General features: G+C 52.1%; 1 protein-coding gene across 3 annotated transcripts; it reads left to right on the top strand.

The window, feature by feature from the left end:
* The first annotated feature begins 2,334 nt into the window (after positions 1 to 2,334).
* On the top strand, positions 2,335 to 19,352 carry Slc4a1 (solute carrier family 4 member 1 (Diego blood group)). 3 transcript variants are annotated; one of them, XM_020163855.2, is made up of 20 exons: positions 2,335 to 2,506; positions 5,702 to 5,784; positions 5,897 to 6,023; positions 6,955 to 7,037; positions 7,828 to 8,008; positions 8,108 to 8,243; positions 8,601 to 8,724; positions 8,813 to 8,897; positions 9,020 to 9,201; positions 9,687 to 9,897; positions 10,072 to 10,284; positions 10,462 to 10,610; positions 10,726 to 10,920; positions 12,409 to 12,579; positions 12,980 to 13,069; positions 13,576 to 13,742; positions 14,202 to 14,455; positions 16,641 to 16,810; positions 16,894 to 17,067; positions 17,704 to 19,352. In XM_020163855.2, the coding sequence occupies exons 2-20, from the start codon at positions 5,770 to 5,772 to the stop codon at positions 17,782 to 17,784; spliced, it is 2,808 nt and encodes a 935-aa protein (XP_020019444.1). In that variant the 5' UTR covers positions 2,335 to 2,506; positions 5,702 to 5,769; the 3' UTR covers positions 17,785 to 19,352. The 3 variants fall into 3 exon arrangements, with proteins under 3 accessions (XP_020019444.1, XP_073901661.1, XP_073901662.1); XM_074045560.1 differs by lacking the exons at positions 2,335 to 2,506; positions 5,702 to 5,784; positions 5,897 to 6,023 and adding an exon at positions 6,083 to 6,608; XM_074045561.1 differs by lacking the exons at positions 2,335 to 2,506; positions 5,702 to 5,784; positions 5,897 to 6,023 and adding an exon at positions 6,581 to 6,639.
* Positions 19,353 to 25,390: the final 6,038 nt, after the last annotated feature.

Below are 25,390 nucleotides of genomic sequence, written 5' to 3'. Positions count from 1 at the left end.
TCCCACCAGACAAGAACAACTGAGGACAGAGGGACATTGCACAGAGCCCAGCCCCAGTTGCCACCTGATACCCAGGAGACAATCTGTCCCCATGACGTCTCCCAGTTCACAACACAGTCCTTGGTCTGGGGATGTAGCTCAGGGGTGCAGCATGTGCTTCCCACACACAAGACCCTGGATTTCAGCCCCATACCTGCATCCAGAGAAGACTAGGCTTTTAAGTTTCTGCCCATCTGTCACCCCATTTGGTCCTAATAAACTCAGGGAGGAAAGGAAGAAGATGTGGCCAACTAAAGGTCACATAGCCAGGTGGCAGAGCTTCCTGTCCCAGCAGTTCCACAGAAGCCCAATGTCCCAGCTGTGGGACACTCCCCTTTAATGCAAAATCCCAGGGCTCCAGGTCCCTAATCCATGGGAGAACACAGGAAGTTATATTTTCACCAGAGAATGTCCATGGGTTCCACAACGCCCACCCCCCAAAGTCACTCTTGCCAGCTTCCTAGCTCCAACCATAACACCTCACACGATCAGGACATCTGCTCATTTTAGCTGCCACTGCAAACCATGGCCTGCTGTGCCCCAAATGTGTTCTCAGACCCTCCCTTTCCTTTTCATGGGTAGCCAAGGCAGCTGTTCCTGTCCAGTGCAACTGTGCTGAGGGCTAGAAGACAGCAGGTGACAATGGCCCACAGGGTACCGAAGAGTAGATGCCAGATTATGAGGGGGTCTGCCTTCAGTAGTCACAGGCCCATGCAGACACCTCACATTGCCAGGGATAGCTTCCCTAGCCGCCATTAACCCCCTCTCCTGTCTGATCTCAGCCTCTGCTCACACATGTAATTCTATCTACTCAGGAGGCAGAGATAAGGAGGATCACGGTTTGAAGCCATCCCAGGCAAATAGGTCCACGAGACCCTATCTCAAAGAAAACCATCACTAAAAAGGGCTGGTGGAGTGTCTCAAGGTGAAGGCCCTGAGTTCAAACCCCAGTACCACAAAAAAAAAAAAAAAAAAAGAGAGAGAGAGAGAGAGACAGACATAGGCAGAAGGCCAGGTCTGACTGTCCTCATCTGTAAGAGGGAACAAACAATAATGGACAGTGCCCCCTCCAAGAGATCTCAGGGATGCAGAGCAAAGGTGTGTGGAGGCCTAGCACAGCATCCCGCTTGGAGCAACGCTGCTCATTCTGCTTAGGGAAGCCACTCTCCCTCTCAGGATTTACTTGTCTCCTCTGCAGAATGTGGGGCTCAGAAGAAAGAAGCATGGCCCAGCACTAGTCCTGCAGCCTGGGGCTGCACTCTGCCTGGACTCAGGCTGTGGGCGAGAATTGCTGTGGAGTTGCTGGCTGGGCCCAGCTCTGAGTTTCTATTGTTTGAACCTGAACTGGGGAACCTCAGGCTGGCAGCAACAGAAACCCACTCCCACATTTGATAGATGAGGACACGGAAACCCGGAGAGGCTAAGGACTTGCCGGGGTTCCCGTGGCTGGTCATCATGGAAGCGGGCTTGGGTAGTTTCCTCCCTCCTGCCCAAAGCCAGATCCACAGCACCCCTCTGGTTTAAGCCTCCTCATTCCTGTCCGTATGAATTCATCTGTCAATCCGGGACAGGTGCCCTGGCCTGGGCCACCCACCTCCCCCAATAGAGCCCAACCTGCTGGGGGTGGGGAAAGGGCGGAGCCAGGGACGAGAATGTGGAGGCTCCTGCCTGGCCCGGGGCCTGGGCTGGGCTGCCCACAGAGGAGCCAGTGTGCCCAGACATTGGGTCTTTGTGAGCTTGGTGTTGAGATGGTTGTTTTCATTGACCCGACATTGTTTCAGGTTAACTGAGTGTCACTGTCTTAGTGCCCAGAGATCAGCTCTCTGGAGCGAGCAGGGTCTTAGGGAGAGGTTGACTGGGGTACTCCTGTAGAAGCGGAGGGGCACCCTGGAGTCCCAGTAGTGCTAAACAGGTCCCCACGGAAAGGATGCAAAGAGGGAGACCTGGGGGAAGACAGTAAGAGAGGAGAGAGGAAAGGTGCCCATGCATCTTGGGGCCAGTGCAGAAGGCCTGGCAAGAGTGGAGGATGGACAGAGACAAGGCAGAAACGTCCAGAGCCCATGCGTCCCCGTGGGGGACTGGCAGTCCTGAGAAGGCAGTCATCAAACCTGAGTCCACGAAGACAGGAAGACCCAGAAGACTCCTGGCGGCCAGGAGTGGACTGGGAGGACTTAGGAACTGGCCAGGCTGGGGCAGGGTGGGCCTCTTCACCACTGTCCAGATGTGGGTGAGAGATAAGTCTGTTTATGGGGCACCCCGAGGGATTGGGCTGGGGTGGGGGGGTGGGAAGGGGCTCCAGGCTGTGGGGCGGGCAGATTAGGAGGCGGGGGCATGAGTCAGGGGTTTGGAGCTGCCCCCGGGGTGCCGGAGCAGGCCTGTGCTGTTAGAGCAGCTGGGAACTCCGCTGGTCGCAGAGGGCACCGGGAGCTACAGGACTTCGCTGAGGGACCCCAAGGCTCCTGAGCAGGTGGGCAGGGCAGGGAGGGGCTGGGGTGGTCCCTTGGCACCTGCCCTAAGGATTTGTGCAGGTGGCCAGCCTGAATCTGTGCTAAAGTGGCACAGGCCCCTGACCTCGAAAGGGGTGCAGATGGGTGGGATGGGAATGTGACATGTGCAAGGCACAGGCCCATCAGCACCTGCAGAGGGGAAGGGGGGTGGCAGGTGGCTCATGCAGCAAAGGTGTGTGTGGCAGGGGTGTGTTGGGGGCTGACCTGACCCTTCCAGGTATAAGTTCTGTCTGGGGACTTCACTCACCCAGGCCCCTCTTTCCTCCAAATATGAGGATTCCCAGGCCACCCCACCTCCAACCTAGGAGATAAGATGTAAGTTAACATTGCATCTCATTTGAGACACTTCCAGGGGTCTACCTCGGGGATCTGGCACTGTCCCCAACCTTTGAAGGGAAAGAAGAAGCCCCCCACAAACCTGAGGATTTCAAATCCGTTAGCTCAGGCTAATCCCATGGGAACTGAAGGCAAATCGGAGGGGAATAAAGATAGCAAGGCTGACCTTGACCACAGCAGCAAGGGTAATGACTGCAAGCATTTATTCAGAGAATTTGTGTCAGGAATGGTGCTAAGCACTTTATATGAACTTAATGTGCACAATGGGTGTATGAGGTAGGAATCATTAATATCAGTCCCACTTTGCAGATGAAAAAACAGAGGAATAGAGAGATTGAGTCACTACCCAAGACCACACAATTAGTTAATGGTAGGATTGGGATTTGAACCCAGGCAGTCTGACTGCAGAGTTCATGCTCTTAACTACTAACTCAAAACCAGCTAAGAGCTATTTTCCAGGAGGCAGCTCAGCATAGTGGTTAGAGACATGGCTGGAGGCACAGGCCAGAGCAGGTGGACTTCTCTGAACTTTGTTCTCATCTGTGAAATGGGGCTAGTGACATTGCCCACTTTCCAGAGTGGTTTGGGGATTATGAGAGATAAAGTGACATAGCTGCTTGTAGGGTGCAGAATGGATCACACAAAGGTGGTGCTCTACCACCAGGGAGCTGTCCCTGTCATCTGTCTGCCTCTTTCCAGCTGGACTCCACCTCCTGGGTTCCCCCTTATCTGGCCTGCCCCGGTTGGCAGCCGCCCAGGTGTTTGGTGTGCTTCCAGGGACCAGGCTCTTATCAGTAGCAGGCAGAGTAAGGCCTGCAGCTGGGGACACGAGGTAGGGCAGGCACCAATCTGGGCCTGGGTGCACCCTCCGAAAACCAGCTGGGCTCCAGGCCCTTCTCTATGACTGAGTGCTCAGATCTTAGGTGGTCCTCATCCTATAGCTGGGTGACAGCACTGGAGGGAAATGAGAAGCTGTCCAAGACCACTCAGCCAGTCAGAGCTGGGGATGCAGCATAGAACTCCTGAATTCTTTGGCTCTGCCATAAGAGGAAAACCAAGGCCACGTCTAGCCTCATGGGTGGGACTAGACCCCTGGGGCCGCTCAGGATCTGAGGCCCAAAAAGCTGTGTGGGCCAATATGGAGAAGGAAGATAGAGAGTAAAGATGGAAAAAGAGGAATGGGGTGAGGGCCTTCGTGAGAGGAGGAAAAGGAGAGAGAAGAAGGAAAGAAAATGTGTGTGACAGAGTCCCCAAAGGATCACTACACTCTCAGGCTTGGGGACACTCCCATGACTGTCATTTGCCACCCCCAAAGGAGATGGTGGGACTTTGCCATGCCCCCATATTTCCAAGTCTGCAGGGCCATTCATTCTTCAGAATTCCCTGTAAAGGTCTTTTTGAATGTCCTCCCTGCCCTACTCCTTTCATGTGGCCCCCAGCCTTCCCTGCATGGCCCTGCTCCCTGCCTCTGGGTCTGCTTCAATGACCTGTATCCTTCGCCCCTCTTCCCTGCTGACCTGTGCCCTTTGCCCTTCTGTCCCATTGACTTGTGCCCACTGCCCTCTGCCCATTCTACCTCCTCCCTTCCTTCATCTGTGGACCCACTTAGGCTGCCTGGGTTCCTGGTTTACCAGAAGAGGCTGAGGGGCTTCCTGAGAGAAGGGATGAGCATTGTTCATTTTAGTCTCCTGTGCTCAGCAAAGTGGCCACATTTGAAGACCTGATCCCAATACCTGTCACGCCAATCCTCTCTGTCACAGAGGATGAGAGAGAAAGGGAGTTCCCTCTACACCCAGTCTGGGGCCTCCTTAAATGACCCTGCCCTCCTCTTGGACTGTCTTCACGTTCCTGGGGTGGGCATACCTTCTGTCTGCTAGAGCCACACTGAGAGAGCAGAGGTCCAGAGCTCCATGACCTCTTGGCTGGGTCTTGCCATTCTGACTCCCCAGGTCCTGATCCCAAGCCCACTGTGAAGACCATTATCACAGTCCTTCAGCAAATATTCAATGACCATCTACTATGTGACCACAACTCTGCTAGGAGAGGGGGACTTCATGGAGATCCAGTCATACAGGGTGACTGATCTCACCCTTCCTGAGGATTTGTCAGACAATGTATACACAAATCAATTAAGAAATCAGAAAATGTTAGCATGGCCAGGGAGGGCCTATAAGGAGGTGATGGTTAAGCTGAGATGTGAAGGGCTGAGGTGTTGGCAGAAGGTGTATCCAGGATATGGACGACTGGATGTGCACAGGCCTTGGGGCAGAAAATGGCTTGGTAAGTTCTAGGAACCATAAGGAGACCAACAGGCTAGAGCAAGAGATACAAGGTTCAAGATGGTGTGGAGAGAGAAGCAGACTCATTGTTTAAGACCTGTGGGCCATTCCCAAGGATGCTGGCTCCCCAGCCCAGTGAGAAGCAACCATTTCTGGGGGAAGAGAGTATGCTTTGGAGAGTCTGAGGGGAGCCAAGATCACTGAAGAGGGCATAAGTCATGCCCAGGAAGTCGGCTGAGTCCTGGGGATGGGCAGGAAAAGCCAGGTGAGGACTGGTTAAGGCAGGACGCAGTCAAACTCAATTGACACTTGCCTGCTCCCCAAACATACCTGGACTGAAGTCAGCCATGCTTGCTCTTCCTTGCACTGCCTGTCTCCCTGCTCCTGCACAGCCCCCCACATCTACAAAGCCAACTCCTCTCTCCATCCTCACCCTCTCCACTTTCCTCTGACCCTACCTAGAATCTCTTGGCAGTCTCCTCAGGGAAAACCAGAAGACCCCAGGATGTCCTGGGCCTCACTCACTCCTCTCCCTTGCAGGGACCCGAGGTACGGGTTATGCTGGGGGCTTGGATCACCGTGGACAACAGGACACTCAGGACAGAGCCATGGGGGACATACAGGTGGGTCTCTCCTGGCCTTTGCAGAACTCCTCAAAGTAAGCTGCCCTGGACCACTACCTTTGTCCAGGCATGAGGAACCCCTGAACCCAGCACTGATGGCCACTTCCCACAGGATGACTTTGAGGAAGTGCTGGAAATCCCAGAGCAGGAGGACAGTGAAAAAGTACTAGAGAAGATTCTAGAGCAAGAGCAATATGAAGACCTGGACATTTCCGTGCTCCAAGTGGAGGAGCCCCAAGGTGAGCTCTGTCTTCTGCCTCTGCTCCTACTGGGAAAGTGGGGAATTTGCTCTCCCCTTCTCCACAGTCCCACCCCCAACCCTGGGCCAATTCTCCCACAATCCTGGCTGATTGAAGGGTAAACAACCTTTTGTTTGAAATGATGACAGGAGGGGTTGGGGAGCAGAGTCAGTGCCCCTTTCACACTTGAGAAGGCAGCCAGGCCTGTCTGGGACAAGGACGTGACCCATCTATGATACATGCCCATCTAATGCCAGAGTCTAGGCCAGGTGCGAGCTGGGCCTATTCTTGGAACATCATTCTGTCTTGGGGGCTGGAAGTCCTGAGAAATGGGGGGCCTGTGGGGATCCCCAGAACAGAGACCTCAGGAGCCCACACCATCTTCCTCGACCTGTCCAAGGTCTTAGGTGGGGAGCCCCAGGCGGTGACCTGTTTACTGTCAACAGTACTTAAGTGCTGGTGACTGGTTTTGGAGTTAAGAGGCCCCTTAGGGAAATGAAGACTGGGGGCAGGGGATGGATATAAGGGGTCACCCCACCTTGGTGCCCGGTGAGAGACTACCTGGCTGGCAGATTGTTCAGGCAGGTGTGAAAAGGAAGGAAGTCTGGTCACAGAGGTGGGAGTGGAGGAAAGTGACCCTAAGTTGGTCCTGCACATTGCCACTGGGGACTCTTCCTTCCCATCATCACTGAGGAGAGGCATGGCCTCTCAACTGAGTCCCTGGGGACCTCAACATGGCTCAGATGGGAAGTGACAGAGGCAGACTGGGCCCAGAGCAGGCATAGGGAACAACATCCCACTGCATGGTAGGGGGAGGGCGTCAGGGTCCCAGCTCCGGGGCAGTGAGAAGGAGTGGGCCTGGGTCTCTGAGGTTCCCTGTGCAGGGTACAACAGGGCTTCGGGGCAACACTGACCACCTTTGAGTTTTCAGCTCTTTCCACCGAGCCAACAGACACAGACTACACCCCTGCCACCCCTGCCACTCCTGCCACAACGCACCCAAGTGATCTTGAGGTGAGATCCAACCCCTCCCCCTATTCTCTTTCATAGCTGCCTTTAAGATCCACTATTTTATCAGGCAAAGGGCTAGGAAAAGGGCAGAAGCAGGGGCAGGCGGTGGGAAACCCCACAAACAGACAGAGAATGAGTGCAGGGTCCTGGGAAATAGGTGGAAAGGAAGGGGACACACCCACCAAGAAAGGAAGTCCTTAGACAGAGAGCCTGACTGTGAGATTCAGTCCCCAGGCTTGGGTCCTGGTTAGGCTGCCAGGCACTCACTGGGATGCACAGAATTAAATACTTGCTCTCCTCTGACCAGGCCCCTAGGTTCCTGTTGGGCACCAGCCTGCTAGTTGGTTGGGAACTTGGGCCGGCCCTCAGCTGTGACCCTGGTTGTAGCCACCTAGCCCCAAGGACAGGCCCAGTCACACCCTGTCATCTTGGCTGCAAGAGACTCATCCAATGACTTCCCCATGCCTTTCACCCTTGGCTACCAGGCCCCAGTTTTCTGGCCAAGTGGCCACTCCAGGCCCCTTTCAGACCAGAGGTTCTCCATGCTGTATCTAAAATGGGGTGAGGACCTGGCAAGGAAGATGGAGGATGGCGCCATGGTCTGGGCCACACCTAAGGGACCCTCGAGCATCTCCCCATTCTCCAAGGGCAGGGTCTGCCTGAGCCTCCAGAGCCCTGGGCGTCGCACTAGCATCTCTTCGGAGCTGCAGGATGCCCCGTAGGCCCTGGGGTCCCAGCCTCCCCATGGTCCTGTCTGCGGCCTGATGGATTAACTCAGGCTGGTGGGCTCTAGGCCTACGTGGAGTTGCAGGAGCTGGTGATGGACCAGAAGAACCAGGAGCTGCAGTGGGTGGAAGCAGCACACTGGGTGGGGCTGGAGGAGAACCGTGGGGAAGACGGGGCCTGGGGCCGCCCGCACCTGCCCTACCTCACTTTCTGGAGCCTCCTGGAACTACAGAGGGCCTTTGCCAAGGGTGAGCCCCACTGGAGCCACTGGGCCCCATGCATGGGAGGTGTGCTGGGCAGTCACAATGAAGCCACCTAGCTCACCCCCTCACTACCATCCCCTCTAGGCACCGTCCTCCTGGACCTGCGGGAGTCTTCCTTGGCTGGAGTGGCTAACCAGCTGCTGGATAGCTTCATCTATGAGGATCAAATTCGGCCTCAAGACCGAGAGCAGCTGTTCCGGGCCCTGCTGCTCAAACGCAGGTATGGGCTCCACGCCCTGTGTGGGTCCCCTCTGTAGCTCCCTGCCCCAAAGTCCCCTAACCTGTCCTTGGCTTCAGCAGATGAGGCTCCAGCCTCTGACATCTCACAAGGTTGGCCATGTCTTCATGCTCAGAACTGGTCCCTAGGAAGGCAAACCCTCAAGGCCCTTTTCCCCCACCCATTCTTTTGATCCCACCCAGATATTCCAGACAGGGGCTTTGATTCTCGTTCTACCTTAGGGTCTGTCTGGTTTGGCCACTGGGAAGTTCTACTTGATGTCTATCCTTGGTCCCTCCTATCACTGGTCTGGTCATCCCAAACACCTTACTCCACCCATGTCTCCTGTATGTCCTGCAGCCATGCTCAAGACCTGAAGATGCTGGAGGGGGTGAAGCCCGCTGTCCTGACGCGCTCTGGGGACCCTTATCAGCCTCTGCTCCCCCAACAGCCATCACTGGAGACAAAGCTCTTCTGTGAGCAGGTGAGGCCAGAACATGGTTGGATGTGAGAGTATGTAGGAAGAAGAGACTGGATGCTTAAGTCTCCCCTTCCCACCCTCCTTCCCACAGGGAAAGGGGGACCCAGAAGGGCACTCACCATCTGGAATTCTGGGAAAGATTCCTCCAAATTCAGAGACTACCCTGGTGCTTGTGGGTAAGAGCTGATGTCTACTGTTACCCCTCCATACTCCTGCTTCTGCCTTGTGTCCCGGCACAGGCTGCATTTCCCTGAGTCCAACTCTCTTGATACATACACATGGGTCCCCTCCCACACAGGCCGCGCTGCCTTTTTGGAGCAGCCAGTACTGGGCTTCGTGCGTCTGGAGGAGGCAAGAGAGTTGGAGGATCTGGAGCTGCCTCAGCCTGTGCGTTTCTTCTTTGTGTTACTGGGACCTGAGGCCCCCCACACTGACTATATCCAGCTAGGCCGGGCTGCTGCCACACTCATGACAGAAAGGGTGAGAGGGGCAGACGAGGGCTGGGGAGGCATGGAGCCGGGGGAGGCCAAGGCTGTTCTCCGCTAGACTGGCTTATTTAGTTCACTAGTTTGACCCATTCAAGTTAATTCAGTCACTCTTATCCCAGCTGTCCGGGAGAGCTTAGGTGTGTGTAGTCTGGCCTAGTTCTGCCTGGCCTGGCCTGGCCTGGTGTAGCCAGGTTTGCACTGGCCTGGCTGGTCCACTCTGGCCCACCCTGACCTGGTTCTAGTTGGTTTGTCTGGCTTGAACTGGCGCAGTCTTCCTAGCCCACTGGGTTTGCTTTAGCTTCCTTTCCTTTAAACACTTCGGCCCCTGTCGACTCCCTAAAGCCCTTCCTTAGAAGGCAGAAGGAGAAGAGAGGGAGCACCAGTCCCAGTAAGGGGACCCAGGTGAGGGGATTCTTATCCCTGGAGGCCCTGGCTGTGGATTCCTGGGTTCTGACCTTCTTTCCCCCCCACCCCCAGGTGTTCCGCACAAATGCTTACCTAGCCCAGAGCCGGAGGGAGCTGGTACACCACCTGGAAGGCTTTCTGGACTGCAGCTTGGTGCTGCCTCCCACAGATGCCCCCTCTGAGCAGGCCCTACTCAGTCTGGTGCCCGTGCAGAAGGAGCTGCTGAGGAGGCACTACCTGCCCAGCCCTGCCAAGCCAGACCCCAGTTTCTACAAGGGCCTAGGTACCTGTTCTGCCAGGCCAAGGCTTCCTGAGCCCCCATGGCCCCTCAGCCACCCCAGTACAGCCCCATCAAATACCTCCTATACCCCCCTTCCCCGGGCCCAAGCTTCCTAGTCTCCTTGGACACCCCAATTCCCATCAGCTCCTCTGACTATGTTCCTGTCTTCCACCACAGACTTGAATGGGGGCCCAGGGGTCCCTGGGGGCCCAGATGACCCTCTGCAGCGGACAGGTCTGCTCTTTGGAGGCCTGGTGCGTGACATCCGGCGCCGCTACCCCTACTATCTAAGTGACATCACGGATGCACTCAGCCCCCAGGTCCTGGCTGCTGTCATCTTCATCTACTTTGCTGCCCTGTCACCTGCCATCACCTTCGGAGGCCTCCTGGGTCAGTGCTAATTACTGTCTCCCTAATTCTCACCTCTGACCCTCTGGCCTCTGCCTCAGTCCTCATTTCTGACCCCATTTGACCCTCTCTCCCCTGCATCAGCCTGCCCGCGACTTGCATGTTTTGTCCCTGGAAAGCATCTCTTCATTTTGACCCCACTGTGACCTCTTCCCACAGGAGAGAAGACCCGGAATCAGATGGGGGTATCGGAATTGCTCATCTCCACTGCCGTACAGGGCATTCTCTTTGCCCTCCTGGCTGCTCAGCCTCTGCTTGTGGTTGGCTTCTCAGGACCCCTGCTGGTGTTTGAGGAGGCCTTCTACTCGGTAGCACTGTCCTGGCCCCACTCTGACCCTAACCCTGTAGCAACCCTGACCCACTGCCTGACATATGTGCCTGAGCCCATATTGATCTGACCTGATGCCCTCTGACTGTCCACAGTTCTGTGAGAGCAACAACCTGGAGTATATCGTGGGTCGTGCATGGATCGGCTTCTGGCTCATCCTGCTGGTGGTGCTGGTGGTGGCCTTTGAGGGCAGCTTCCTGGTCCGCTACATATCCCGCTACACTCAGGAGATCTTCTCCTTCCTCATCTCCCTCATCTTCATCTTTGAGACTTTCTCCAAGCTGATCAAGGTGGGGGCCTATGGGAACATCAATGCACCTGTGTGATTGTGTATAAGACCACCTGGCTGTGTGTGTCATTTTGTATGTGTCTGCACAGCATTGGTGTGGCCCTGTTTCTTCTTGTGTGAATGTGATGGGCCTATGAGTGTGGCCACATTCGTGTCTGTGTCTTCACTCGTCTGCACAGAGGACTGTGCACTGAGCTGCCTGTGATCATCCATGTATATGCTGACACCTGCTGCCTGTAACTTGGTGCAGAGGGACTGCATATGGGAAGGCTCCTCTGTGTATACACATTCCCGTTCATGACTAGTGGACTGGTACATGTGTGTGTAAGAGAGACAGAGTGAGAAAGACACTACATAAGAAATTGCATGTGCAGTGAGGGCAGAACAGTGGTGGCTCTGGAGGCTCAGAAAATCCCCTCCCTCTCTTGCACTTGACCTCAAGAACCCACCAGAGCTCCTGCCTCCTTAGTTAGCTCCTGTTACCAGAGGATATGCTGTCTTTGTGTCTGTACTTGATACAGAGGAAGGGTGGACCCTGTATGTCAACCATGATTCTTTTGATTGGTGAGTCTTTCTGTTTCCTGCTCTTTTAGGCCTAATTTATTTGTTTGTTTGTTTGTTTATGGTGCTAAGGCTCAAACCCAGGGCCTCTCACATGCTAGAAAAGCAACTCTGCCACTAAACTATACCCTAGCCCCTTAAGCTCTTTTTTATTAATCTCCTTATGACTTATTCCTCCCCTCCATTATTCTCAGGTTCCCCAAACCCTGTGTGGACAGTTATGTCTGCACACATATACACACACATGCTCATTGCCTCGTTGGCTCACCCTACCCAAGCCTAACCTGGTCTTCATCCCTGAAAATTAAGCTGTAGTAGTCCCTCTGTTATCACTGTCAGTTGAGGAAGAAAGTGAATGAATTGATGCATGGGTATATGGATAGATGATAAATGGACGATGGATGATGGATGGATGGGTGGCAGATAGATGAATGGATGGATGCATGGGTATATGGAGGAGTGATAAATGGATGGATAGATGGATGCATGGGCATATGGAGGAGTGATAAATAGATGGGTGGATGGATGGATGCATGGATGCATGGGGATATGGACGACAGATGATGGTTGGATATATGACTATATGGATGAGTGATGGATAGATGGGTGGATGGATACATGGCTATATGGATGGATGCTGAATGGATACATGGTTGTATGGATGGATGGTAGATGGATACATGGCTATATGAATGGGTGATGGATAGATGGGTGGATGGATTGATGGATGCATGCATGCATGAGTATATGTATAGGTGATGGATGGATGGACTGTGGATGAATAATGGATGGATACACGGGTATATGGATGGATGATGGATGGATTGATGAATGGAGAAATTGATGATAGTTCTAGGTAGACTTTTCTGAAACTTTCTAGCCCAAGCCAAAGTGGGAAGTAACAATATACCTTGCTTGTCTGCCACAGATCTTCCAAGACTACCCTCTGCAGGAGAGCTATGCCCCCGTTGTGATGAAGCCAAAACCTCAGGGCCCTTTGCCCAATACAGCCCTCTTCTCCCTTGTGCTCATGGCTGGTACCTTCTTATCTGCCATGATGCTACGCAAGTTCAAGAACAGCTCCTACTTCCCTGGCAAGGTCAGCACACCCTCCCCACATGTCCTTGACTATACGGCCCCATCCCCCAAATCCCCCAACCCCAGATTCTCTGTACCCTTAGCTCTCATTCTTGCCCCAGATCCTCATTCTCAATGCCAAGCCTCCCTGGCCCCCTTCTTACCCCAGCTTCACTCTGCAGGCAAGCCCATCTCCCCTCAGCATGCCCAGGCTGAACACCCAGCAGGAAACCAGGGGGCAGTTCTTGGGAGGGAGAAGCATGGGGACAAGGTGGGGCTGGGACAGAGGAAGAAGGGAGGTGGCATACAAGGCAAGGACAGGCCATTAGATACTGATGTGGGGAAGAGCAGGGCCCCTGGGTAGATGTGGGACGGGGTGGAGGAACTGGGCACTGATTACTGGTCCCTTCATCTGCTCCCAGTTGCGTCGAGTCATTGGGGACTTTGGGGTCCCCATCTCCATCCTGATCATGGTCCTGGTAGATTCCTTCGTCAAGGATACCTACACGCAGGTGAATCCTTCTTCTAGTCCTCCTCCCAAGACACCCCATCCTCATTTTCTCCCTCTGGCATGCCCTCTCCTCAGAACAGCTTCCCCCAATCTGAAGCCAACTAGAACTACTTCTACCCCAACCCTACTTCCCCTGGGAGCTCCATGCTCTTCCCATAGTCCCATAAGACCCCTCTGGTCAAAGCAAGAGACTGGGTCAGATTGACCCTTTTACTCCTTAGCCCAAGACAATAGGAAAGAGTCTGCTTTGAGCCAGGCAGATCTGAGTATGAATCTCATCTCTGCCACCAACTAGCTGTGTGATGTGGGGCAAGCTATATAACCTCTCTGATCCTGTTCCCTCATCTTTTAAGTTAAGAATGAGGCTTAGTGCAGTGACTGGGTACACAGTAAGTGCTCAACATAAGTAAGCTCTCAAGTTCCCTGATCCAGGCCCCTAGCTCTCCCTGCTCCCACCTCTCCCCATTCCCCTGCCCCAGAGTTCTCACCAGCTGCCTCTTTCCACAGAAACTCTCAGTGCCTGATGGCCTCAAGGTGTCCAACTCCTCAGCTCGGGGCTGGGTCATCCATCCGCTGGGCTTATACAGTCACTTCCCCATCTGGATGATGTTTGCCTCAGCCCTGCCTGCCCTACTGGTCTTCATCCTCATATTTCTTGAATCTCAGATCACCACGTAAGCCCAGGATGGGAGCTGGGCCAGGGAGGGTGGGAGGCAGGAAAAGGGGCAGATTGTGGACAGGCAAGAGACCTTGCATGGCCTTCATCACTGGCAGGAGAGATGAACCATCAGGGGGAGGTCCAGATTTAGGGCACCTTAAGTTGCATAATTTGGAGAGATCTTTTTAAACCAATACGAAACTGAGAACTATGAAATTAGGGGCTGGATCTTGAAAGGGGTGGTTATTGGCACTCCCTGAAGCCTAAGTTCGGTGGCTTTGGCAGACCTGCCTGTGAGTGTTCTAGCCTGTGCTGCCCTAAGTCTGCACTCTCAAGACAGGCTGGAGGGAGGGAGTTAGGAACTCAAAGTGAGATGGGAACAGTAGGCAAAGCTGAGGTGCAGAGGGTCCCCAGTGTGGGGAAGGAAGGAGAGGATAGAGGGAGCGGGGCTTAATGGACCTCCTTCCATCCCCAGGCTGATTGTCAGCAAACCTGAGCGCAAGATGGTGAAAGGCTCCGGATTCCACCTGGACCTGCTGCTGGTCGTGGGCATGGGCGGGGTGGCTGCCCTCTTTGGGATGCCCTGGCTCAGCGCCACCACTGTGCGTTCTGTCACCCACGCCAATGCCCTCACAGTCATGGGCAAGGCTAGTGCCCCGGGGGCTGCAGCCCAGATTCAGGAGGTCAAGGAGCAGCGGGTCAGCGGGCTCCTAGTCTCTGTGCTTGTGGGTGAGTGAGGGCTTCCGCCACCCCCACCACCCTGGCCCCTGCCCTTGGGATCCAGGGCCCTCTCGTGCCCCACCTGCCCTGCAGCCAGGTCTCCACATACTCACTTGCCCATCTCTGCCTAGTATCAGTTACCTACTGGAGGAAGCGCCATGGTCCTGGGATCTTGGGATGGGCTTCTGACCAGGGAGGAGGGACAGCACTCCTGAGGCTTCTTTAGACCAGACCCCACCTTGGAGCCTAGAGAACAGAAGTACAGTATACCATGGGTTCTTGCCCTGCCCTGCTGCTAGCTTGGCACCCTTTCCTGGGCTCTGGGCTTTAGTTTCTCTGTTTGTACTGTTAGAGGGTTCATTCAATACCCCAAGTTCTCTTCCTGCTGTGTGACTGAAGCAAGGAAGGGGAGCAATGCTCCAGGCACTGTCTTGGGGAGGGCGGAAGGCAGGGTCACTGGGCTAAGTCTGAGTTCTAGAGCAAACAGCCTGAGTCCAGCTGGGCAGGCAGTGCTATAGTCACCCATGAGGTCAGGAAGTTTCTTTTTCTTTTTTCTTTCTTTTTTGGTGCTGGGATTGGACCCAGGACCTCTGAGGACAGCCACAACCCCAGGAGAGTTTCTCTCTCCCTTCCTTCCTTCCTTCCTTCCTTCCTTCCTTCCTTCCTTTTCTTTTTAGCAAAATAGCAGTCAGTTTCTCTGACCTCTGTGACTCCCCCCCACACTAGGCTAAGGAAATGGGTTTAAGTCCCGCAGGAAAGAGTTTGACTTTTTGCTAGCTGTGTGGCCTTAGGCGGATTGTTTACCTGTCTGAACATGTTTCCTCAACTGTAAAATGGAGATAATGCCTATTAAGAGACTCCACAGCTGAGCATGGTGGTGGAAGCCTGTTCGCTCAGCTACTCAGGAGGCGGAGGAAGATCTGAGTTGGAGGCCAGCCCTGGTAAAGTTAGGGAGACTTTTTCAGAACAAAATCGAAACCAAAGTGCTGCGGTTATGGCTCAAGTGGTAGAGTGCTTGCCTAGCATGTGTGTGGCCAGGACTCACTCCACACACACACACAGACACACACAGACACACCACACACCCCACACACACACACACACCACACACACACACACCACACACACACACACACCACACACACACACACACACACCACACACACACACACACACACCACACACACACACACCACACACACACACACACACACACACACACCACACACACACACCACACACACACACACACACACACACACCACACACCACACACACACACCACACACCACACACACACACACCACACACACACACCACACACACACACCACACACACACACACACCACACACACACACCACACACACACACACACCACACACACACACACACACCACACACACACACACACACCACACACCACACACACACACCACACACCACACACACACACACACCACACACACACACCACACACACACACACACCACACACACACACCACATACCACACACACACACACACACCACACACCACACACACACACACACCACACACACACACACACCACACACACACACCACACACACACACACACACACAGACACACACCACACACACACACACACACCACACACACACACCACACACACACACACACACCACACACCACACACACACACCACACACCACACACACACACACACCACACACACACACACACCACACACACACACCACACACACACACACACACACACCACACACCACACACACACCACACACACCACACACACACACACACCACACACACACACACCACACACACACACACACACCACACACACACACACACACCACACACACACACACACACACAGACACACACCACACACACACACACACACACCACACACACACACCACACACACCACACACACACACACACCACACACACACACACCACACACACACACACACACACACCACACACCACACACACACACCACACACACCACACACACCACACACACACACAGACACACACACACACACACACAGACACAGACACACACAGGCAGGAAAAGCCACATGGTATTTGTGGTTTCATTTGCAGCCCCAAATATGGGCCAGTCCTGCCAGTGCTGGTCCTCCAGGTGACCTGGGGCTGAGAATGTGTGGTCCTCCCCACAGGCCTCTCCATCCTCATGGAGCCCATCCTGTCCCGCATCCCTCTGGCTGTGCTGTTTGGCATCTTCCTCTACATGGGGATCACATCCCTCAGTGGCATTCAGCTCTTTGACCGCATCTTGCTCCTATCCAAGCCATCCAAGTACCACCCGGACGTGCCCTATGTCAAGCGGGTACAGGACGCTGCTGGCTGCCTGACTCAGGGAGGGGCAGGGGTGCTAGAGCAGGGCAACTGCTTACCCTGGCCTCCTCACAGGTGAGGACCTGGCGCATGCACCTGTTCACAGTCATCCAGATCATCTGCCTGGTATTGCTGTGGGTGGTGAAGTCCACACCTGCCTCCCTGGCCCTGCCTTTTGTCCTCATCCTCACTGTGCCCCTGCGACGCCTCCTGCTGCCCCTCATCTTCAGCAAGCTGGAGCTCCAGTGTGTGAGTGGCAGGCAGCCTGGGCAGAAGGAAGAAGGGAGGGAGGGCTTCTTAGTGGAGGGTGGAGGCTGAGGCAGGGAGGAAACAGTGAAAGGCCTGGAGAATGTGAGGGGTGGGTCTCAGAGCTGGGGGTGGCAGGAGAGCGCAGTGATTAAGGTCTGGATCCACGGCCTGTGTCCAAATCCTGACCTGCTGTGTCCTAGCATATGATCTGGTCCAAGTGGCCTCATTTCTCTGTGTCTCATCTGTACAAAGAGGAATGATGACTAGGTTGGTAAAAGCGTTAAGAGGCACACAAGGGTGTGCTCACATGAGCTATTTCCATCCTGAGTGCTGAGTGGCTAGTCCCAATGTCCTCCAAATCATTTGGGACCAAGTTGCTGTGGAGCTGCCACAGTGAAGGGGTCCCCTGCTCACCTTCCACAGTCTTCCCCAACTGGGATGCCAGAACCTCAGGGGATCCTTGCTGTTTGAAAATCATTTATCTAGACCAATTCTAGTGGTTGGGGGATAGCACAGAACTTGTCCAAGGTTCATAGATAGCCAGATCTCGCCCAACATACAGAGGTGCCTTTGGATACCGGGGGAGGGCCCATGAGACTGGGGTCCCTCACCCTCTCTTCTTCCTGCCCCCTCCAGCTGGATGCAGATGATGCCAAGCCGACCTTTGACGAGGAGGAAGGTCGGGATGAATATGATGAAGTGCCCATGCCTGTCTGATGGGCAAACCCAAGCCCCCGAAACCTTCCCAGGAAAAGCAGAAATTCATAGGCATCTCATGAACTCCCCAAGGCTGTGGGTGGGGAAGGAAAGAGTGTCTAGGAAATCTTCCACACAAGGTGCACTGGCTTTTCTGGCTGGAGATGGCCACGGGGTCACATCCTGGGATTTGGCCCACAGTCCCTCATATGGCCACACTGCTGCAAGGGGACCCCATGCCCAAAGACAGCTATCGGCCTTGTCTCTTAATGGCACAGGTGTGGCAGTACCAGAGGTGGGGGGTTGGAGAATGTTCAAATTCCTGCTGGCTGTGTGACCTTGGGCAAGTCCTTTGACCTCTCCAGCTTCTGCTTCCCCTTCTGCAAAATGAGTACATTGATAATAACATCCATGGTACAGGAAAGTCTCCCAGGACCAAAGGTAAATGTGAAAAAGTGCTTTGTGATCTCTGAAAGGACTGTCCTATAGTAGTCATCTTTCTCCTTCAGGCCTGCCCAAGGCCAACAGCCAGAATTTGAACCAGGCCTTCTGATTTGGAGGGCACAGCTCTGTCCTCTGTCCATCACCTGCATTCCTTTCTCAGAAGTGCCCCTGCTGACCCCTCCCTTGCCTCTCTGTCCCAACCCCATGCTGAGACCCTCTCCTCTGTGACCAGAGAGGTGTCCTGTCTAGGACAAGTTACAGGTGAGGCTACAGATGAGGGAGTGGGGCTCAGGACTCCTAAGTAGCTGCTCCCTGCTGCCAAGCACTCATTCATTCACTCACTCACTCCACAGCCATCTTCTGAGGGCCTGGGACCCTGGGGACACAGAGGGAACTGAAACGAGACCCAGCTTTGGGGTGGAGGCGGGGGCAATGCCCACTCTGTTCTGGGGATGGAGGGAGGGCGGGAAGTGGGAGAGGTGGGGAGGGGAGGGAGGTGTGTAATTTATTTGTGTGTATTATCTAAGAGCTTTCACTGGACTTTGACTTGGTGTGTGCCCTAGCTGCCCTTTGGAGACCCATTGTCTCCAACTCCATCTAAAAGGAATCTTGGGGGAACTCAGATTGGAATGTTTGGAGTAGGAGACAGTGACCTCTCTAGAACATGGGCAAAGTCTATTTTTTTACAAAACAAAAATATAAAAAGACTTGAAAGAACAGGAAGTTGCAAGAAATGGGGAACACAGAGAACTCAAGTGACAGAAAGGAGAGGTGGTCATAGGCTCCCAACGGAAGGCTCTCAGGGGGCCCCTTAAAGCTCACACCCACCTCCCACCACTTCACCATTCTATGCCTCAGTTTCCTCATCTGTACAATGGGGAGATAATGGTACCTACCTTGTAGGGATGTTGTAGGGATTAACTAAGAGTGTATGTAAAGCACTTGCTTAGCAGTGCAGAGCCCAGCCTTGGAAGGGAGCTGTCTGTGTGGTTGCTCTGATCTGTATGTCCCTCTCCCCTCTTTCCCCCTGCTCCTTGAACATTGCCAAGGAAAGTTAAAAAAAAAAAAAAATGTCATCCACTCTGCTAGCCCCCTTCCCCGTGATGCTTGGGAACAGATTTTATCAATAAACTAGTCTGTGTTAAGAGTGGTGCTTGCTTGAAGTCCCCTTCCCAGAATCGAGGGTCCATGAGGTATTGGCTGGACCAGGTGGACAAGGTGAGCAGAGTGAGGGCCGGTGCAGGACTGCAGCATGAGGACACGGACAGCCAGGATGAGGTTGGCCCTGAGCCCATGCATGAGGAGGGCAAGCGAGTCCCACCTCAATGGGCAGGAAAGTAGGAGGGCTAAGGTTATACCTGGACAGCCTTTCTCTCCTGAATAAACAAGACCATGGGGTGAGAAGAGAACCCGTAAGGGGACCTTGCCTCTTGCACTTGTGGTCCCCCAAGTCCCTTTAGATCAGTCAACTCTTTGTCATTGACTCAACAAGCTGGACATCACTTTTGAGATTCATTGCCAAAGCAAATTGAGGCCCAGAGAAAGAACACAGCTTTCTGAAGCCCACAGGGGAACAGCAGCTCCTCACCTCTCCTCTTTTCCCCGCTTCATATTGGGATTGAACCAGGGCCTCATGCATGTCGGGCACATGCTCTCCCACTGAGATACGCCCCAGGCCCCAGAACAGCATCTCTTCACTGGCTTCCTACTGGCCCCCACCCTATCCCCTTTAAAGACTCTGTCCCCTGCCCCAGCTGCTTCCAGCAGTTCTAGGGGGCTTCTGGGTCCAATGTGACCCAGCTCCCCAGCCTTCAGGGAGAGGTCAGTGCTGGGCTGGGCTGCCTGGCTTCTTTCCCTGGATCTGTATTTACTTACTTATCCTGACCTGACCCCTCCTGGGCTGACCAAAGCAAAAGGCCAGGGTGCTAACTCAGCCCCAGGGAGAGCAGTCCCTGAGCCCAAATTCTACACACAGCAGCTAAATTTTCCCCACATGGTTGGCTTTGTCCCCAGGGCTTACCAGACCTCCTTATTCCCCACCACCATGTACAGGGGGCCAGTTTATGAGACAGGCCCACAGAAGCTCCACCCAGCATCTCCTCAGCCCCTCCCACTCCCACATGCGACCAGTTCATCACAGCTGGACTCAGGGGAACAAGGACTGCCTTGATTTGGAGACCAAGACCCTACTGAGGCTTACACCCCCTCCCCAAATTTTGAATTTGGCTGCGGGAAAGACTGAGACCCTGGACAGTCCTTAGAGCACAGATATTCAGCAGAGTTCGAGGAACTCAGGCTCTCTGCCTTTTAGCCAGATCCCCAGTCACTGGTTCACACAAACCAGTGGGGAAGCTTGGCCTTAGGAAAATGGAGGACCAGGGGTAGGGTTGTGGGTGTGTGCCCTCAGCCCTCAGATCCACCCAGCCCACTTAGGGAAGATTCTAAGGATGTGTGTCATGGAAAGTGGAAGGTGTTCCAGATGGAGCGGGGTGTCAGAGTGGAGAGGGGTGCTGGATCTCAGCCAGCCTAATCCCTCTTCAACCTCAAACCCCAAACAGCTCTAGCTAGGAAGGCATTTGAGAAATGTGAAGGCCACTGGAATCCTCTGGGTTCTAACTCCAGTCTGGCAGCCTGGCTCTCACTTCCTGCCCTTTCCCACTTGTTCTGGGGCCCCTCCCCTTCTCTCCCCTCCCCACTCCCACCACCTGTGCTCCCTACAAGAAATCAGTGGTTTTCAATCCTGCTGACCCCTCAGTCCTTTCATAAGTACTACCTCAATGTGAATTAGCTGTTGTAATAAGGTCCATACTTGTGTGTGGGCACAAAACAATTCTACACTAAAAAGAAAATAATCCTGCAAAATTGAAAAAGTACTCAACCTAAAGCTGCTTCAAGAACCCGAAAGAGCCCTACAACTCAGGAAGGGACAACAGTTAGTAAATTATAGTAAATTATACCACATCAATAAGATGGACCACTACACAGGACTTCCAAAGAATAACTGTGAAGAAGTGATTGAATGAACTTGGTGCAATTATCCAATCCTGGTTCTGTGAGGCCAGCTTTGTGATTCAGCAGGAGTGGACACACAGCCTAATTTCTGAGCTCAGTTAAATGCAAAAGGGAGATAATGAGCCTTACCTCAAAATGTCAATGAGAGGGTACAAGGACATAGTGTACCAAGAGTTCCTAGCCAGGGGCTGAAGTTAGGCAAAAATTCATTCCTGTTTTTGTGATGCTGGAGATGGAACCTAGAGTTCCAGGCTTGTTCTACTTAACTCCCCTACTACTTGTTCTAGCCACACTCCCAACTCCCCATCAAGTCCCAAGCACCAAACCATGAGCCTGTTTTTTTTTTTTTAACTGAGAAAGGGTCTTGCTATGTAGTCTAGGCTGGTCTTGAACTCCTGATCTTCCTGGCTCAGCCTCTGAGTATTAGGAGTACAGATTCTTGTCACCATGCCTGGCTTATTTCTGGTTCTCAATCAAGCAAGGCATGAAGTGATATATTTGTCATAGTGAAAGGCTTAGACAACAGCAACAAAAATTAAAATGTCAACTGGCAGAGTGACAAGGGATATCAATTTTTAGTCTCCTTCCTATGAACTTTGGGTGCTAGGATTAAGTGAATCATTCTCCTGAGGTCCTGAGGTCAGGGCAGACTGTCATTGTCTTTGTCTCTCTGTCTCTGTCTCACTGTTTCTCTCTCTCCAACATGCTAAGCAAGCCACACTCCCAGCTGGAGCAGACTATCATTGACCTTGTTTCTTTCCTTCCTTCTTCTCTTTTTCTTTCTCTCTCCATTCTTTCCTTTCTCCCTTTTCCTTTGTTCTCATTCCCAACTCCTGTTTTCTTCCCTCTTTGTAGGTAACCACTCTACTTATTGTGCATTTTTTGTTTGAATTTATTGTTGAAAATATGTCCATGGTTGTTTTAAATTTTATTAGGAAAATTTTAATGCATACACAGAATACAGACAATAGTACAATGAACTCCAATACACTCATCTCTCAGATTAAAAAATTATCAAGTTTTTCCAGGTGTGGTGGTACACGTCTATAATCCTGCTGTCACTGGATGACAGATGAGGGGTTCCCTCAGCTTCTCAGTTTCCACAAGAAATCACAGGTCAGGGGGAAAAGGAGGGGACCAGTGGAAGGGGGGAGAAATGACCCAAACATTGTATGCACATATGAATAAATGAAAAAAAAATCCCAGATCTTTGAGATCCACATGTGAAAAGCATTTCAAGGTGTCTCACATGGGTTCTATATCCCAAGCTGGGGAAACACACGTTATCAGGTCAAGGTCTAGCAACCCCTAATCATCACGACTCTGGGTGGCCAAGATGAGGGCTGTTTATTATTCTAAAACATGGAGGTGTGAGCCACCTAAACATAGGGACAATAAGTGAGTTTTAGAAATTTCTTTTTCAACACATGCCATCCATGTGCTTTTGGGGGTGGCTGGTTGGTTGGTTTTGGTGGCATGGAGATTTGAACTCAGGGCCTGTTGCTTCTTCACACACCCCCCTTTTTTTTTTGGCAGTACTGGGGATTGAACTCTGGGTCTTGTGCTTGCTAAACAAGCACTTTACCACTTAAGCCACATCTCTAGCCCAGGGCCTGTTGCTTCTTGGCAAGTGCTCTACCGCTTGAGCATGCAACCAGCACTTTCTTTTAGGATTTTGATTTGCCAGGTATCCTGGTGCTTTCTACCCTTGTTGATTTTAGACTTTGCAAAAGAAAATTCTCCCATTTTGTGGTCTCTTTCTTTGTCCATTTCACTGAACAGAAATGTTTAATATTGGTATAATAAAATATATCTTTTTTTGCAGTACTGGAACTTGAACTCAGGTCCTACACCTTCAGCCACTCCACTAGCCCTTTTTTGGTGATGGGGGTTTTTGAGATTGGGTCTCTGGAACTATTTGCTTGGGCTGGTTTTGAACCTTGATTTTTTTTTGTTGTTGTTGTCCCTTCTTTTCTTTTTTTTTTTTTTTAATTGGTGGTACTAGGGTTTGAACTCAGGGCCTCATGTTTTCTAGGCAGGCGCTCTACCACTTGAGCCACCTTGCCAGCCCCTTCTTGATCTCTGCCTCCTGAGTTAATAGGATTACAGGCTTGAGCCACTGGTGCCCTGCTTTGTTTTTTCTTTTTTGGCAGTACTGGAATTTGAACTCAGGACCTCATCCTTGCTATACAGGTACTCTAACACTTGAGCAACTCCACATGCCCTGTTTTGTGTTGGGTATTTTTGGGATAAGGTCTCATGAACTATTTGCCCAAGCTGGCTTCAAACCTCAGTCATCCTGATCTTTGTCTCCTGAGTAGCTAGGATTACAGGCCTGAGCCACCAGCACCCAGCAGTAAAATATATTTTAATTCTGAAGTTATTTTTAAGAAAAAAAATATTGTCCTACCCCTTAGTGAGAAAAATATTCCTTTTTTTTTCTATTAGCTTTATAGTTGTAACTATCAAATTGAGGGGGGTGTGTGTGTGTGTGTGTGTAGTACTAGGGATTGAACCCAGGGCCTTACATATGCTAGGCAAGCACCAGACCACTTGAGCTACAACTCCAGCCCTTCTTTCTGTTTTCATTTTGTTTTAGAGACAGGATCTTGCTAAATTTGTCTGGGCTGGGTTATAACTCACAATCCTCTTGCCTTGCCTTCTGAGTAGCTGGAATTACAGGCATGTACCACCTACCCAGCTAGATTTAGGTCTTTAACTCATTTAGAGCCCACTTTTACATGTGATATTGAAAGACTGAGATTTATTTTTCTTCAATTAATCAACCAGTTTTCTCAACCCATTATTAAACCATGCTGTCTCAAATGATTTGTGGAAGCCAAACTTTACATAAATCAGGCCCCATACGTGTAGTCTTTATTGTATTCCTGTGGTCTGTTTCACTGATCATTTTTATTTTATTTCATCTTTACTTTTTTTTTTTTGGTGGTACTGGAGTTTGAACTCAGTATTTCATGCTTGGTAGGCAGATACTCTTACCGCATGAGACACTCCACCAGCCCTCACTGGTCATTTTTATTGTTAGGGCTTTGTAGTATGTCTTCAGAGCTGATAGGCTGAGTGTCCCCTGTGTTAGACAGGCAGGTGGTCTTAAATCTCAATGGCTTAATCCCTGAATGTTTACTTCACATTTCACAAGGTATACAGTGTCTTTCTTCCCTGCAAGGTTCAGGGATCCAGGCTGCATACGTCCGTCCTAACTGAAACGCATGATTCCCAGGTCATTTTGGCAGCAGAAAGACCTTGGCATGCACACAAGATCTTGACTTCTTCCATTGGGCAATGATACAGTTACCCTGTTGACAACCCATAGATTGGCCAAGAGCTAGTCACAGGTGAGTAGCTCCAGAAAGTGAGCAGATGGGGAGCAGAAGTGGCAGAGACAACGAGAGATGGTGGAAGTAGGAAGAAAACAAGAGAGGATGGAGAGCAGAGGCTGAAGAAAGACAGAAGACTTTAAAGACCAGAGAAGAAAACCATAGGTGCTGGTCACAGGAAGAATTCCAGAGAGCTCTAACACTAGCTGCTTCTGACAAGAACTAAAGATCTCAACCTCCTAGGCCTGAGAGGTGTGACATTTGTCCCTATGGGGCTAAGAAGAGTTCCAGTACCCAAGGCCCATAGGAGAGCTTGAACACTAGAAAATGCCACCTGTTGCTGCTTGCTGCTGCCAGAAGCCAAGGCTTAAGAAAACCACTAGCATTGGAAGAGATTCTCCTCTCCTACCGAGATTCCTATCCAGGCAGAGCAAAAACACCCCAGCTAGCTAGTTGGTTGGTAACAGCATGGCTTCCAAGAGGCAATGTGGGACTCAAAGGCCCACATATTTGACCACAGGTCTCTACTACTACCCCGTTCCTGTGGTCTGAATGTGTGGGCCCCCTCAAAACCCATATGTTGAACTTGAGTCACTAAGGTGAGAATATTAAAAAATGGAGCCTCAACCAGACACTGGTGGCTTATGCCTATAATCCTAGCAACTTGGGAGGCTGAGATCAGGAGGCTCAAGGTTTGAGGTCAGCCCAAGCAAATAGTTTTCAAGACCCCATCTTCTAAATAACCAAAGCAAAATGGATTGGAAAGATGGCTCAAGTAGTAGAATGCCTGATTAGCAAGCACAAGGCCCTGAGTTCAACCTCTACTATCACCA

This window comes from Castor canadensis, chromosome 11 (assembly GCF_047511655.1).
Source record: "Castor canadensis chromosome 11, mCasCan1.hap1v2, whole genome shotgun sequence".
NCBI classification, from domain to species: domain Eukaryota; kingdom Metazoa; phylum Chordata; class Mammalia; order Rodentia; family Castoridae; genus Castor; species Castor canadensis.
Note: the sequence above shows the minus strand (reverse complement) of the source record. Positions and strands in the feature narration are given on the sequence as shown.